The sequence below is a fragment of the Limulus polyphemus genome, unplaced genomic scaffold, assembly GCF_000517525.1.
Source record: "Limulus polyphemus unplaced genomic scaffold, Limulus_polyphemus-2.1.2 Scaffold20, whole genome shotgun sequence".
NCBI lineage: Eukaryota > Metazoa > Arthropoda > Merostomata > Xiphosura > Limulidae > Limulus > Limulus polyphemus.
The window spans coordinates 1457917-1475872 of record NW_013665630.1 but is presented as its reverse complement, the minus strand read 5'-3'; the positions used below and the strand labels follow the sequence as shown (position 1 = coordinate 1475872).

General features: G+C 31.0%; 1 protein-coding gene across 2 annotated transcripts in view; it reads left to right on the top strand.

Moving 5' to 3' along the window:
- LOC106458044 (protein lin-54 homolog) overlaps window positions 1-17956 on the top strand; it is an 81457-nt gene that overhangs the window by 46045 nt on the left and 17456 nt on the right. For both annotated transcript variants that reach the window (XM_022384312.1, XM_013917501.2), the window contains exons 6-10: window positions 4924-5121; window positions 6807-7042; window positions 9593-9655; window positions 11690-11835; window positions 17387-17481. In XM_022384312.1, coding sequence (XP_022240020.1) covers window positions 4924-5121; window positions 6807-7042; window positions 9593-9655; window positions 11690-11835; window positions 17387-17481 — 738 coding nt within the window. The remainder of the gene's footprint in view (window positions 1-4923; window positions 5122-6806; window positions 7043-9592; window positions 9656-11689; window positions 11836-17386; window positions 17482-17956) is intronic.

Genomic DNA, 17956 nt, shown 5'->3' with positions numbered 1-17956 from the left:
GTGGCAGGGGGGGGGGTCTGATTTTCTATTTGATAGCTCTGTAACCAAACAAAATTGAAGGCTATAAAAATTATGGTTTGTCCGAGCATTGACGATTTTATAGTGAGTAATTTATGTTTAATTTCATACATTTTGGAGGGGTAGTGGATAAAATAGAGAGAAGAAGATACCTAGAGAAAATGTGTCACACTAGGGGAAATTTAAGATTTTTTTAAATATTGTCTTGTAGAATTAAGGACTTAAAACTTGTATACTATTGAAATATGTATTATTAGCTAAGATTTTATGCTATACTAACTGGTATAACATAAAAAGTAGATTAATAAAATTTTGAATGTAAGACACTAAAACTTTGTGTCATGCGCAGTAAAGGATACCCATGGCAATAGGGTTAATACGAAACATATAATTGGTAGTGGTGATGAAACTCGGGGCTAGTGTCTGATTTGCTAGCAGGAAAGACACGTTTCTATTAGTGGATGCCACTTGCTATCTTCCATGCAAAAAACTCATTTAATTGCCAGTTAGTGGACAAAGATGTCACAGAAAAAGCTAGCAAGAAACAAAGATAATAGTTATTTACTTGAACAACTTTCCACATCCAAACTAAACTGAAAGAAAATAAAGAAATTTCCAAGAACTTACAGGGTAACTAAGTGAATAGACACCATATCCTACAGTCCTGGATTGTATTTCATCCTCTCTTTATTTTTAGACTGACCTGGCCATCCCTAATTCTAAAACTACAGAAACAAAAGTAACTTTAATTGCATGTCCCTTGAGAAATTGTATAACTTATCATCTCTCCAATAAAATCACTTGCCCAACAATACTACCAATACTACAAAGAAAAATGGTTACACAGTTTACCTACCCCTTCAGGAGAGGATAGTCTAACAGACTGAGAATGACAAAACCATAAAAAAAAAAAAGAATATACCCTTAAGCAAAGAAAGTTGCATATACAAAAAACATATGCATTTGAACAATGATAATGGATGTAAAAATACCCATTAACATGCATCAACTGCGAGCACAACAAAATTTCTTCCGAAACAGCATTTGTACTTAAAAATTACATTCTCTTTTTAAATTATAACATATTAAAAAGTACCTTTTAATACAGAAATATCTACAAACAAAAGCAGCCTTCACATATTAAAATACTAGAAAACAACCTTTTAATAATGAATAACAAAATGAGACCCTGAAGTATTGAAAGTTTCACATGCAATAAAAAAAATAAACCCCTTCACACTATGGTTCAAAATAAACCTTCACTACTTGAGGCATCATACATCAACTTGATACAAGAAATAACCTTTCAACAACAAAAAAATACAAAATTAAAGCAGTTTTTTGCACTAATAAGACATTACAAATCAAAATTATCTTTAAACTTCATATGAATTAAGTACACCAACAAAGTTATTTACAAAAAACTACATTCTTGTATAAAAGTATGTATAAACTATCTCGCATATAATGTAGACCCATACAAATTTACATATATACAACCTTAGAACTGTCTCGGTGACCTGTCATGGCCTGGTGGTTAGGCCACTAATTTACGATCTGCATGTCATGGAATGAAAACCCATTGCCAAACATACTCATCCTTTCAGTTATGGGAGTGTTATTATATAATGATCAATCCCACTGTTCGGTGATAAAGAAAAGCCGAAGAATTAATAGTGGGTGGTGTAACTAGTTACTGTCCCTTTAGTCTATCACTTGAAAGTTAGGGATGGCTATCACATATAGCCTTCATATTAACTTTGCTAGAAATTCAACAAACAAACAAATGTATTTTCTGATCATGAAGTAAGTTCTATGGGTTGATGTCTCAATGACAGACTTCCATGAAATGAAGGTAGGCTAAACAGTGGAATAGCTGACACATATATGACTTTACAAATGATATTCATAGTGATTCATCATAATGTTTTACTACACTGATCCCTTTTGGGAATGAATTTCATCACACTTTTTTTTCTCACTACCTTTGTAGAAAAAAAGAACTTCAGTCTGACCATGTTGTGATGATTCAATTGTTTCATGGTTAATTACACAAAAGGAATCGTCTCCAATAATTTGTGAGCCAGTCCAAGGAATTTCCTGTGGTGTGCCAAAACTGTAGTTGCCTTCCCAGTAAAGGTGTAAAACATGAACTATGGCACATCAGGTTCCTAACCTGGATATCCTGAAACTGTAGTTACCCTTTACCTTGAATTACTGCAGGTCTTAGGATGTGCTTTGCAGCACTAATATAATGATCAACAACTGGCCAGTTGACAACAGCATTGCCAGAAGGGCTAAGAATTTGGTTTCAAATAGGTAAAATCGGGATTCAAAATGCTAGGTCCAGTAGGTCAGGAAACCCCAGTCAAAACTATGTGTGTCTGGTGAGACTGCATAGTTTGGTATCCATATAAGCTATCGTAATAGATCAAACACTTTTTGGATGCCATCCTTTTTTTTTTTTAAACCGTGGAAGCTCACTATCATCAACATTTTGCTTGCCTTTGCAGCTGTCTCAGTGTGGCCAGGTGGATAGGGTGCTCTACTCGCAACTTGCGGGTTCAAATCCCTGTCCCACAAAACATGCTTGCCCTTTCAGTTGTTGGGGGATTATAATGTGATGGACAATCCCACTATTCATTGGTAAAAGGGGTGGCTGTGGGTGGGGATGACTAGCTGCCTTATTTCTAGTCTCTCACTCCTAAATTAGGGACAACAAGTGCAGATAGCCCTTGTGTAGCTTTGTGCAAAATTCATAACAAACCAAACCTTTGCAGCCTTCACTTATTAAAATACTAGAAAACTACCCTTTAACAATGAATAACACAAAATGAAACCCTGCAGTAATGAAAGTTTCATATGCAATAGAAAATAAACCCTTTCACAATACAGTTCAAAATAAACCTTCAAATACTTGAGACATTTCAGCCACAAGTTACACAGAAAGAAGAATAGCTACATTTCTTACTTCTCACCTCCAACATTCCTGCACAGTCCACATTTTCATGCACTTTTAACAAATATGTCATATCACAACCAAATGAAACATTGGGTACATCAAGTTTACACTTGTTATGCAATTTACACTGTTTATAAATTTTACTGGTAGTCTCACCTTGCTCACTAACATTTCAGCTTAACAACTGAAATGCTACCAAAGAACACTTATTAAAACAGTGGTTGCCCCCTAGTAGTACAGCGGTATGTCTGCGGACTTACAATGCTAGAATCCGGGTTTCGATACCTGTGGTGGGCAGAGCACAGATAGCCCATATGTGTAGCTTTGTGCTTAATTACAAACAAACAAAACAGTGGTCAAACTGTGTTTTCCTGCAGGTGTGATGTGGGCCATTCCTTACTCATTTCTGTTTCCTTACAATCCAGTACCTGCTGAATATTTGAAAACAAACATTTGCACAAGTATAAATGGAACAACATCTTACTGTTTTTCATATAATGCTTCACAGGTCAGTATCCACAGCTAAGTGCACAACTACATAACACTCGGATCAAATTCCTGCTTTCTCATCCAAAGGTTGACCTCTGATTGTGTTCTTAGTGGGTGATTCATTTTGTGTTGGACAACACTTATGAATGACTTTTTAGAGTTCTGTATATATGTGTGTGTGTGTGCCACACCTCGCATACACATAATCAAATGCATATTTACTCACATATATGGTTCCAACTTCTACACATTGTCACATATACCAGTAGCTTTGACAGAACATCCAAAGCTTATGAGCTATTACCTCAGTAATTGACTTGATCTACTCTTGTAAACTATGTGTCAGTTGTCAAAGTTCGGTAATGTGCTGCCTTCTGCAAGTGGTAAAATTCACAGTTCCTTACAGCTTTGCTTTTAATACAAAACATGCAATTATCACTTAATTCAGAATTTGCACACCACATGCTATTATGCATGTGATCTTTGTCCACTCATGCTTGGGTGCTGGGGTAGGTAAAATTCTGAGCAATTACCCAATTTGCTGGAAGGAAAGACAGGTTTATATTCCTGAATGCATATGCTTTCTTTGTAAGAAACTAGGCTAATTGATAATTAGCAGAAAAGGAGGTCCCAGGCAGATCTTTCAAGAAGTAAAGTTAAGATGTTTACTTTAACATCTTTCTACATTGGAACTGAACTGAAAGAAGATATTGAAATTTTGAAAAATGTACATATTAACTGAGGGAGTAAAAAATGTGGCACGAGCCCAGTAGTCAGCAACCTGCAGCTCTTTAAGGAGATTTGTTCGGCTCTTGAGCTTTACTTTTACTGTGAAGAAAAGTTGAGATCTATCAGGCATAATGGGTGTTAAAAATTTAATCTCAACCTTTTAACTTTTTTATTTAGAATAGAGTCGTACTGTTAACATTCTAGCTAACTCTCAAAATGCCTTAGAAGGCTTAGGTAGGCAAAAAACAAAAATCCACTGAGGGGAATCAAACCCCCAATTGTTTTTTTTTCTAGGTTACACCATTGAGGCATATTGCAGCTCTCGAAATGTTTAGGTCTTAGAAAAAAAAAGGGTCTTCTTTGAAGAGTTGCCAACCCCTGTATTAGCCTGTACCACAGAAAACAAATATTATGATAGATCTTTGAACTAATAAAAACATGATTTTTAAGTAGCCTACTTTAGCATGAATGTTATGATAAGAACAATGAGGACCATGTACCTAGGTTATCCAACTGTATTGTTCTGCAGTCTCGGAAAACCCACTGAAAAACAATGCTAATTACAAGACTTCCATAATATCTTTTTTTTTCCCTAAAGGGTTCTTTATGACTAGTTTTTAAAACTATGGAGAAATCTCTTGAAAGAGAAATATCTGTTGATGTAATATTTAGTATATTTTTCAAAAGCTTTAACAAATTAATTTAATTTTTTCTCTTGATATCAGATTGCTTCTAAACCATCAAGTAGTGCTCAGAGAGTCTTATTTCCTGCAACAACTGTTACTACTACATCCCAAGTTCATCATCCTGCTTCTAACAGTACACTTGGCATTAGTCAACTCACTCCTGGAACCAGTGCACTTCTTTCTGGAAGTAACAACATGACAGGCCTAGTTGTTTTACCTGCACAGTATCTCACTCAGGTGTGAACTCACTTCATAAGCCAAATAATGGGCAACCTTATGTTCATTACATAATACAATACTTGAATATATGATTGCATTTGTCTGTTTAAACCACATAATTGTCTGTTTGAGCCAAATTTTCCATGTACTTTCCAAAATTACCCTTTTTGTTTTTAATGACAAAATGTAACAAACTGCGTTATTTGTGTAAATTGAAAATTTATGCCTTCTATTTGTGCAGTATATTCTGCTAAAGGTTAATACCTTGAGTGAACACAACCTCACATAAGAGAAAAAGTCATAATTCTAAATTACAGTATTATAAGGAAAAGAAAATCTTTCAGAGTGATGACTCATGCAAACATCACTGCAAATCAGGTGTAGCATGTGTGTGTGTGTTTTCATGATGTTGACTTCCTGTGTCTAATTTATGTAACTTAAAATCTGTTTCAAAAGTTGGTATAAACACTAAACATTTTTTAAAAAGTGACTTTTTTACATAAATGTTTTGGTATTCAGGACCTTGCTTGAGTTGATACTGAGCTGAATAGAAAATATGTCTTACATAGTTTATAATGTATTTGCTATAAAATATTTATATAAGTATGCATGACATACAACCATTATGCTTGGTGAAATATATGTTGCTTTCCCCAGCTTTTAACCTGTTCTTATTGAAGGAGTATTTTGAAATTCTCAAAACTACAGTATGTTCATTTTCTCAGCTTTTATTATGGTTTTGTATCCTAATCTAAATTGATGAAAGCTGATATTACAGGGTACATACACCTCCTGGAATTCCTGGAAAACTAACATGCTCCTGTAAAAGTGCTTAAAAGTCCTGGAAATGTACAAATCTCCTGAAAACTCCTGGAACTATTTAAAAGAAAAAAGTTTTTGTCTGCTCATTTCACATAAACCCAAGAAATTAATATTCTTAAAATTTTTACATGATTACATACACTATAACCGTCATAACTTAGGCCCTTATATATAGTGCATAAGCTGTGAGAAATGTTACCGATTCGAACGCTGTCTGTGTTATTGTCATTAATGATTCATGCATGTGAAATGCAATTTTAACAAATGGCAGTCGTGGGTTTGTTGAAACTTAACAAAGCATTGATTTATCACACTTAATGCTTGACTAAACATGTAAAGCAAATTAAAGCTATGCCTGGCGAGAAATGCACATTTAATGTCTTATGGCTTGATAAACCAGAATCTGAAAATTGGCTTGTATGTGACAGTACAGCCAAACACAATGCTGTTTGTAATGTGTGCAAGAAAATTTTCGACATCTGGAATATGGGCAAAACTGCACTTAAAAGCCATACGAATTAATGCATTTAATAGATTCTGCATGTAAAGGCCCTTTTTTTATTTATAATTATTCACTTGATTGTTCCTGGAAATTCATTGATTCAGTCCTGGAAAACTCCTGAATGTTTTCAGCTTGTGTCTGTATGGACCCTGTATTATTTAAAACTGCATCTTTCAGCTGTTTCTAGCATGGCCATTCTTGCTTGTTGAGAGCGTGTATGTTTGCTATTTTGTTAATTTGAATATTTCTTATAAATCAGATGGGGCTGCAGATATGTGCAGTAGATTTTTTGTTTTATGTTTGCAATCAATCTATAATTGCAAGTAGAAGATTTTAATTTTATGATTCTGCTAAATTAGTACTTTGTTATATTCCTCAGGTACAACAGGGTCAACAAGTGTCATCAGGTGCTCTTTTATCCACCAACTTTCTGTTGTCATCTGGCCAAGGACAAAATATTCTACCAGTACCTGTATCAGCTAATACTGAGACTCCTAACAGCCACCAACAAGCTTATATTCCTATAGCTGCTGCTACTGCACCTCCACAGGGCCTAGAGTCTGTAACACATCAGTCAAATCCTATTCCTGCTCCTTCAAGACATCAAGTTAATGGGTAGGTAGAGAGTTACCAAACTATATTAGGTTATTTGAGTTGATCCTAGGGAGCATGGTTAAGACCACTTTGTTTTTAGATAAACAGTTGTTTCCATCCATCTGTGCATATGAATACTAGTTTTGATATAACAGGCCTCACTTTCTGAATGAATTAGATTTTCATGATGTATTTATTATTTGTGATAAATGAACATCAAAATAACTTTATGCAAGTGTATCAGTCATTTTAAGAAGGACACTAAATATTTAGAAACTACTTGTGTAAAAATAATTATTTCTTCATTATTACCAATTTAACTCTGTACTGTGTAGTGCTAAGTATACCAAATGTATCTTTTTTTTTCAATTTAGTATACAGTGTAATTTTTTAGTTTTGAAATATATCTAAAAGCAAAAAATACCAAATAATAGAGAATTGTAAGATATTTTAATAGTTTAAGTAACCATGATTTAAAAGTAATTATGTGTATGAGCAAAAAAAAGTGGACTTTAAACTTTTTTCCCTAAAATGTGTAAGTCTAGTGGAATTATTCTGGGCTCTGAAGCTAACTTTTTTTAGCAAGTAACATTACAATTTACTTGCAAAAATGCCAGCTACACTGGAAAAAATAAGATAAAAGACAATATGACTGACAAATTGTGTACCATTTGTGGATATAACTAATAAGCTGACATGAATTTTCAGAAAGCATTGACTTTTTGATTTCATATTTTTTAATATACTGTTAAATTTTAGATCTGTGTTATTGCCAATAATTACATTTTCTAATATATACAAAAAATATGTAATAAAAAGAATGAAACACCATGTGCATGTCTGTTACTTGCTGTTGAGCTGGAGGAATCTCATTGAAAGAAATATGAGAATTACATGCAATAAGCTACCAGAAAAATCTTATGGATCAGTTATAGAATTCTGCAATAAATGTTGTTCTCATAATAAGCTCTGTTATTATTATTTTTCAAAGCAATGTAATAATTACGTACAACTGGTCATGTTCATTTCTGGACTATCAACTGGGGAAAAAATGCCATTGCCTCTTGATGGTTGCTATCTTAAGCATACTGTACTGAGTTTTTGCCTGCTAGACACTGCTAATATCATGATAATTTATTTTTACATTACACATATATATTCTCATTTCGAATTTGAACGTGTAACATATTTACATACTAGGAATGCTCTATCAACTCAGCTAAAGGGTTTACCCACTAGCACTTGCTAGTAAAGTGCTATTTTTAATAACTCAAACTACTGCAATATTGAGAGCTGCTATTTGGTGTGATTAAAGTTAATGAAAGAAAAAGAATCATATTTTTGTCTGAAAACTTCTGAATTATTCTTTCTTATTTCTCTATTTGCTTTGAAATAAATTATTAAGATCACCATAAACATGGTATTGAGGTATAACATATATATATCTGCCAAAAGCTAAAGAATTTTGTCGTTATATATATATCATACACAATTGAAGCTATACTTTTTTTGCATCTGAAATAAGTAGTTTTTCAGATTTTTTTGTTTCCTGCTATTAATAGTTTTTGTAATTTCTCTCACATGGTGCAATTGGGGCTGCTGAATCTTGACCGCTGTTGAAAGAACTAGCCAGGTGAAACAGAATTTGCTGTCTGTTCCACTTTATAAACCTGTTCAATTTTCTTTTTCCTCAATCATAAAAAGTTGGTGGATACTTTCTCTAATTGATGGGTGTATTACCTTTTCACTGTTACTGTTGATTGACACTGATGTCTTTAAGCAGCTCCTCAAACAAACAATCTTCGAAAATGACTCTCCAACTAGACTAACTACCACTGTCATTCTCCTTTGAAGATAAAAAGTTCCTTTCTTTTACACAAATTACCTATGACACTGCAAGATCAGTCTCATATGCTTTTGAATACTTAGTATGTTCTACAAATGTGTGTGTGAGTGGATATTATATTAGGCATCTTGTCTGATTGGAGCCCACCCATTATAATGACCAGTCAAAGCATGATAAAACAAATTAACAATTATTTATGCTTATTTGACATTTATATTGTAATATTTTTTAAATTTATACCTCTCAGAACATGATTGAAAATTAATGCATAATAGATAAATCTTATTCTTTGTTTTGAATAGTTAAAAATTCGAAAATGGTGTAATTAAAGTTGAAATAATTGCAACAAATACTTTACATAAAATAACTAAACCCCTTTTTTTTCTTAAAAATGTTATATTACTTGGTTCACTTTCTGTTCAGTCTGTTTGAATATTATTTCATGGAGATACCATTAGAAGTTTTTCAATTAAATTGTAACAAGTATTCATGAGACTGGCTGAAATTATATTCTTCTGAATGAAATTTCAGTCATCTACAAATATGAATTAATTAGATTAATAGGGTATTGCTCTCTCACACTTTGTAATAGCAGTAGTTTTAAAAAGGCTATTTATTGAAGTTTTCTTATGATGGTTATGGTCATCTATAATGTATAAACTAATATTTTTTGGTGTTCTATAAGCAGAAGTGAAGTATAAAGAATAGTTTTTGTGATATTGTAGGGTGGCTCTAGATTGTAAAGAAAGAAGACCATGCAACTGCAACAAATCCCAATGTTTAAAACTGTAAGTTTAAATCAGTTTTAAATTATGCTTTTATAATTATATGATCATATAATTACTATCTGGTATATATTTTAGCTATATTTAACTTTGATTTTATAATTCTCTTTTAAAGTTTTCGATGCCTAGAGACATATTTCCAGTAATAAATCAACCATTTACTTTCTCTGTGGGGAATATCTTTGTACAAGTAAAGTTGTTGTTTGTGTTAAAGTCTGCCAAAGGCCCTTTTTAGATCTAGAAAGCGTAAATAAGCTCATTAATTTAAACCATTTTACAATTAGATTGAGTTGTCAATAACCTTAATGGTAAATTGATATTACTGTTTCAAGTATATTTGTGCAACTTGTTTTACCAATCATTCTGAATAAATCACTTGGATGGAAAGTCTTTGGTTATATTTCTGAAGTAGTTGTTCCAAAATATGTTAACTTATTTGATTTAACAATCATATATCTTGTAAGATGTTATACCTAGTAAATTGTTTATATTTGTTACAGACAATATGATTGCTGGTATTTTTGGCATGGTTGTTAAGACCTTTGTTTACATTGCCTTGTCTTAATTACAGTATGCATTGAAATGAATTTCATAACCTTTGTGAAGTTTCGAATGTTTTACATTCTATTTCCGTCTTTATTTTTTTTATTCTAAGTAACAATTTTTTTTCCGAATTATGAACACTTAAAATTATAATCAATTTCCTCATCAGTGGCTAATCAGTATAGCTGCTTTAGCAAATGAGAGTCAGGAGATTTCAAAAAAGTGAATTCTAAGTGAATCAAGATCATTCTAAAATAAAGTTTTTCACCATTGTAATATCAGCCACTGAAATGTTTCTGTAACATTCATGATTATATACGTTATTCAAGTGCATAAAATTTGTTGTTTTCTTGCTTAATTTGAATCTTAAAGTAACTAACAATAAATGGCACATTGTTTCTTCCTGCTCGCTTCTGATATAATTTAAAGAGTAAATATCAATGTATAAGGAAGTGCATAATTTAGTTTGATGTTTTTAGTGTTTGAGTAATGACTCTCCATCTTCTAACCCACCTCTTTTTTTTTCTCTCAAGCAATACCAGTTCAGTCTGCCATGATGGTGTAAACTTGTTTGTCTCTAGTTGCCTATGATTTTTTATTTAGCAAATCTGATTTGTGCTTTAGGTGAAACTCGGTTAATATAACTGAGAAACTGGAATGAAATGAAGTCTCACACGTGTGTTTTGTGCTTCAGAGGGTAATCAGAGTTGAGATGTTATTGTTGACAAAAATGAGTTTCTGCACACACTAAAAAGTCATGGATATAAATTGGTAACTAATGCCCAGCAAGTAGTTTATCACTTTTGGGTGAACAAGTACTTTATTGTCCATGGGGCCGACTACGTAGTTCATTGCATATGCACATATCCATATCTTGTGGGCTTGATGATATAGTTTATCACTTGTTGGCCTAACTTGTTGTTTAAGCCATTTGAGTTTAAACATGTCATTTATCATTCACGATCCAGACCAAAAGGTTTTATATATTTGCTATAACTGCAACACATTCATTGAAATTATTCTATTTTTTGTTTTTGTTTTAGTACTAAAATATTTATTTTGAAAACTGTACATCCTGGAAATTTTATATCTAAAGTTTAAAAGTATTTTATTGAACGCACTTACACAATAAAAGTTTGATGCTACCAACTCCAGAAATATAATGTACAGTGTTAAATTTTACATGTGTAAGTTACAAAACCCTTTAATTTAAAATTGTTGTTTAGTGTTCACCTGATCAATGTATATTTATTACTACAAGTTTTTCCTAGAGTATAATAAAAGTACTTAATTATTTGATCTTGTAAGGTTTTGGTTGCATACTGCTAAGAAAATTAGCCAGTGAAATGAGATAGAGCCGTTGTAATGGTCCTTTTGATTAAGCATTATTATGAGTCCTAAGTAGGAAATAGATAAATATAATTTTTTTTTACTTGAATTTGTTAGTTTTTAACATATGAAAATATATTCAGTTTATTGATTTTATATTTATAGCTACTGTGACTGTTTTGCCAATGGAAAGTTTTGTAATAGCTGTAATTGTGCAAACTGTTACAATAACCTTGATCATGAGGAAGAAAGACAAAAAGCTATCAGGTCATGTTTGGAAAGAAATCCAATGGCTTTTCATCCAAAAATAGGTATTGTTTGATTTTATGCAGACTTATAAGCTACATTTTTTTTTAAAGTTCAAACTCATTTTGAAAATGTTGAACTAAAACTTTTATAGGTCTTTTAAGATTTTTTTTATAATCAATTTATTCAGTACCAGAGGTGGACATGTACATCATGAATACCTTTAACTTCATGAGATATTATTGAAATGTATGACCAAAAATATTGTTAACAGTAAGATTATTTAGTTGATTGATCAGTGCATTGTAATCATTGTAGATTTTAATTTTCTAGTATATTAATTTATGACATTAGATACTTCTAGTTAGTTTGTTATACAAGATTAGCTTCATTAATTTATAAGTTACTTCTTAATTCTTGTCTGTATAGTTGGCTTACTTTTGATTCAAAGTTATCAGTAACTCCTTTTTTTACTTACTTAAAACAAATCTAGAATTTAAATAAATAAACTTTTAAAACAGCTATATGACAAAGTTTCTACAAGTTTTATTTGTCAGTATCAGGTATATTACAGATTCCTTATTTCACATCCCATTGCCATAAAAACACACTTCAAACTTTGGGGCCACAAGTGCACTATAGAAATGATGGTCAAATTTCACTACTTGGTCAGACAAAAGTTGGCAGTGGGTGCTAGTGACTAGTTACCTTTTATCAAGTCATATTGTTTCAAATTTAGGAACAGCTAGTGCAGATAGCTCTTGTGTAGCTTTTATTGAATATCTTAACCAAACTATAATAAATTAACAATTTAAGCTGAATTAACATAAACATTGCAGATTAAAGTTTAGCACTGGAATCAGCGGGCAACTTTCAACAAGTTACTTTAAATATATAACTATATATCATATATGCACAATAATATTAATACTTTTCAGTGTATAGGCAAAATAACTAAAAATCTCTACTGAGAATAAGGTAGCATTCTAGATCATTCAGTAAGTTAAAAGTTTGTCTTTCTGTTGGTTATAAATTATGTAAGAGCAAACATCAGATAGAATTATTAACAATTTGTGAAAGAGAGGACATCATAGTGGGGTGATGGAAAAGTAAAAAATAGGCAAGTCGGAGTGAACAAATGTCATTTTACACAGACAAGGGAAGGTTGAGAATTTATTTAAATATTTCATATTGAAATTAAGAAATTAAACCTTGTAATAAAATTCAGTTTATTAGCTGTATTTTGATGCCAAGTTTATTTGTATACATTCATAATAAAGTAGTTTAATTAAATTATGAATGTAAATCTTAAAAAATCATGACATGCATTTGTCTTATTATCAAAAAGGGTTAACATAGAACATTAGTCAAGGAATTAACTAAGTTCCTTTTTCCCTAATTACCTATTTTCCTGTATCATTTATCTAAGGTTTCACTTGTGTCTTTTCCTGGGAGAGAGTTCTGTAAAATTATGCATACTATGTAGAAGTAGACAATGATAATTTACATTGGCAGGTTGGGTGACCCTCAAGGATGTAACCTTCATTGTTTTCTGGTGTTAATGGCAAACAGTAGCATGGGCAACACATAAGCTCTGAGAAGAATAGCATTGTTATTTCATGTATATAATGCTTTCTTGGATTGATACAGATTTTAAAGTCAGTTCTAGAGAGATACAGATATTGATAAAGATACAGAAATTTCTCTTCAATAAATACATTCTTTCTGATTGTTTTTGAGAATTGTATAAAGAGTGTTTCATTTTATTACTTATTGTGTTGACTATTCTGTTTCATTTTTTAAACTCAGTTAATTCTTTCCATATGATCATCCATTTCTGCATGTCATCAAGTTTTATTGAGTTTCGTTAAAAATTTAATTAAACTGTTTTATCATCATGGTATACGAATGAACTTGGTATCAAATGATATCAAAATCAAATTTTAATATTATATAAGCTTTAAGTTCTTAATTTTATAAGAAAATATTTTAAAAATTCCTTAATCTCCCCTAGTATGAACAATGTGATATTTGCTCTCTCGGTCTTCCCTCTTAATTTATTTACCAACCATCCAAGAAGTATGGAATTCAACATGAAATACTCATTATAATATAATTATTACTCAGACAAAGCATGATTTTTATAGCCTTCAATTTTATTTGTTTATGGAGTCATAAACTAGAAAATCAGGCCCACCTGTAACATCTTGTCTTTCACAACTTGCCAATAATTCTCTCTGATGTTTAATATAGTATTTATGTCCGATAGAAAGCTCAACTTTTAATCTATCAAATAAAGTATTATGTTATTTTCTGTACACAGAATTGTCTATTTCACTTCCAGTTAAAATTTTATTCCCATGGGAAATACATCGATGAACTTAACTGAATGTTTAACAGTTCTTATCTCATAATTATGTGCTTTTTATGTGTTATTATTCTGTGCTCTTAGGTGCATTATTTAATTAAATAAAATATATTATTTAATGCAGTAGTACCAATAGTGTAAAAAAATGTGACTGCAAAAAATAAAAGACCCAGGAAAGTACAATATTTCTTATTTTTCATTTGTATTCTTTATTTATTATTATACAAGTAATTCAAATGTGAAAATGAGAAACATTTTAGGTTAGATTAGGTAAAATAAATAAGAATAATTAAAAATTTTCATGAGGTATGCTCCCAAGTAGCCCATGCATTATGTAATTTGATAAGGTAACATGAGCTACATGTTCGCAAAGTGATTTACAACTTGTGTGGTGGGATTATTAATTGCACAGGTTCAAAGTGCAATAAAGCAATAAATTTAAGTATAAATAGATGTATACTGTTACAAGTTCAAAGCTACTTAGGATAACAAATGTAGTGTCATGTTTCCATTTGAAGTCATTCTAGAAAGAAAAAAGGGTAATTTAGATATATTTCTTATTTTTTTATAGAGGTTATGAGGTTGGTCAAATTGACCAACCTTGTATAGAGTCACAACAGAAAAAATAACATAAAACATAAAGTTTTACTGAAAAAAAAAACATTTGACATTATTTAGAAAGTTTTAAAGATTGTTCAAATGAAATTTGACAGTTTTCAGATGAAGAAAAGTATTTTTAATCTTAACATAAAAATAACTTTGCACTCAGAGCAGTCAACACTTTTACTACATATATTCATGGAGTAATATTTAGTGAAAATACTTCATTAACAATTCTGATTTTTTATCTACAAAAGACTTAAAGCTTACAGAATTTTGTACAGATAGACAAAGCATATTAGAAGTTATACTATGGAAACTATAACGGTTAATTTGGGGTATTAAACTAAGCAGATTTGACCAAACCTGTAGCAAGAGTGTTAAAGTCACACAGTACTCCTAGTTAAAAAAAAAAATCTTGATAAAGTATGGCCTGTTGTTGCTATGTTATTTGTGTTAGTTTTGAAAATGTATATTTATATGAAAAATACTGTAAGTTACTTATTATTTGCGTGGTATTAACTTTCGCTATTTTTGCGGTATATACATTTACATGAATGGTAGTTTCACTGAAATAAAAAGCCTTTATAAGTAATAAATAACAAATGAAACCCAAACAGATATATACAAGCAAATATTATTTATTCTTTAGCACATTCATGAAGCACAGTACTATGTAAATGACAATTACAAAACAATAAATCTGTTTACACATAATAATCAATGGGAACATGCAAATGATAATCATTCAAAACCTACTTCAATAAAACCTGATAGGATCAGCTCAAGTCGTTTACTAATAACCTCATGGTTTTAATAAGTCAACCTCTGTGGATTTGTTTAAAAATGGCCATGTGCTAGTTCTCTGTATATGGGCTGCCTCTCAATAAAGACATAACCTTGCTGGCTTACCAATGAAGGAAGTATTTTATCAGTTCATCTTTAAACTTTGTTTACTGACAATTCAGTGGCTGCATTCTATCTGTGCAATATAATTTTAGGGTTTTACAAGCTCTCATGAAGTAGGGGATGACCATCTCGTCGACGTACCTAAACATTCTTTCATTGGTTGACCACTGTGTCTTGGTATGCGTGATATCCCAGCCACTAGGAAAGTCAACCTTTGGACGGCATCTGTCTGTTTTGCCAGCATATATCAACTGCGACGATAACATCTCTCTGGCTTGGATCATTGCGAGTGGGGCTGTTAACTGTTGCTTGTTTGATATTGCTAAAAAATTGTAACTTGTAAGCTGTAAACAGCAAACAACGAGGAGAAGTCAGCTGTAGTCAGTTAAGAACCTGCAGTGCCTGCCATAACATACCCAGACAAGTTCATTGGTTTCAGTTCAGTTGCACAGCGTGATTGCAATGGTTTATAGTATTAAAATGTTGCTTAGAAAAATAGAATGATGTCTAAAAACGTTTTTAATTGATGTATTTTCAATTTAATTTTTCTGCGAAAGTTAAAACCCACAAAACAAGTTTCAGTGTAAAACCATGAAAAATAATTCCTGCTAATATTAAGGAAACTACAGTTTTACTCAAAATGATGTACAAAATCAGTGTTTTGTCTTCATTGTTATGAAAGAGGTACATTAACATTACTTCATCATAGATTATTTACATAATATACTTCTTCATAGAGATATCAGTAGAAAAAGTTAAAAGGAAAAGAAAACATATCAGGAGTTAGAAATATTACAAAAATTTAAACCAGAAAGTTATGGTATCTATGATATACAGGCTAAATGAAAAACTCAAAGTAGCCAAAGTATTTTGGGACATTGTGAACAAATAGAAATATCTAAAGTCTAAAAAAAGAAAAAAACATAAGTAAACAAATAAAAAGAAAAAAAAATTACAAGTTAGTCCAAGCTTCTTTTAGAGATTCCTAGTTCTCCTTTTTGCTTATTCTTCCTGACACACCAGCTTTTTGATTTCAGTTTATTGTACAGACTCCATCCATCAGTAATATTTTGAAGAGATATATAATTTAAAATCAAACAATTCAACACTGTTTCAGAAATAATGGTGTTGCCCGAGGAGCAGAGTTTATATTTTTAAGAGATATATAATTTAAAATAAAAAATTTCAACAATGTTTTAAAAATAATGGTGTTGCCTGGGGAGAAGTTTGATATTTTTAAAATGTATATATAATTTAAAATAAAAAAATCAACAATGTTTCAGAAATAATAGTGTTGCCCGAGGAGTAAAGTTTATATTTATTGGGAAAGAGGTTAACTTTGTCACACTAATTAAAATATGTTTGTGTTTTGATTACAATGTTTAAGAAATCCATGTTTGTTTTCTAGCTAGTACAGTAAAATTAGAGGAGAAGAAATGACTTGTCAGTTTTATACCATGTAAGATTTACTGTAGAAAGAAACAGTACTCCAGTCTTAATTTGTAACATTTAAACTTGAAACTTGTATTTTGAATTTAAATGACAGTTCTGTTGCTGTATTTGTAATTTACTGTGTATAGTTTTATATGTGGAATAATTCTGTTATTGTAGAACTTTTTAATCTCTTGTTTTTTTTTTCTTTCTTAAAAATACAGTGGTTGGATAATTTTATTTAATCCAAAAGTTACTGTAATGTACCTTGTAGATTTAGTGAAACTACATAACTGCTTTCTTTCCAGGAAAGTCCAAAGAAGGAGACCAGGAACGAAGACATACAAAAGGTTGTAACTGTAAGCGATCTGGGTGTCTAAAGAACTACTGTGAATGTTATGAAGTAAGTAATAAAAGGCACATAAATATACATGTATATATATATTTTTTCTTTGTTTTATTATAATCAGGGATGCAGTCAGAAAAAATAATTATATAATGTTATGTTTACACTAAAAACCTCATTTTTGTAATTTTTAAAATTTAAAGTTATGTACTTGATAATATCTATTTAAAAAATTAGAAATTTCTATTTTGAAAATTTAGAAGAAATTGTGATATTGGAATTAATTCACAAGATTTAGTTGGATTGAGAGGTCTAATTACACAGGCCTGAGAATTTAAACTTTGTAAAAGTTGTTTTGGTTTTAATAATGGATTTTTCCATAATTCAGCTATGCAGATTTCAAAAATAATATTACTTTTTGTATCACATAAGGATTTTTTTACAAATAAGGAAGAAAAAAAACTTTCTTAAATCATATTATTATTTTGTTTACCACAATGAAAATTTTTGTGTTATTATGTTTGTTAACAAA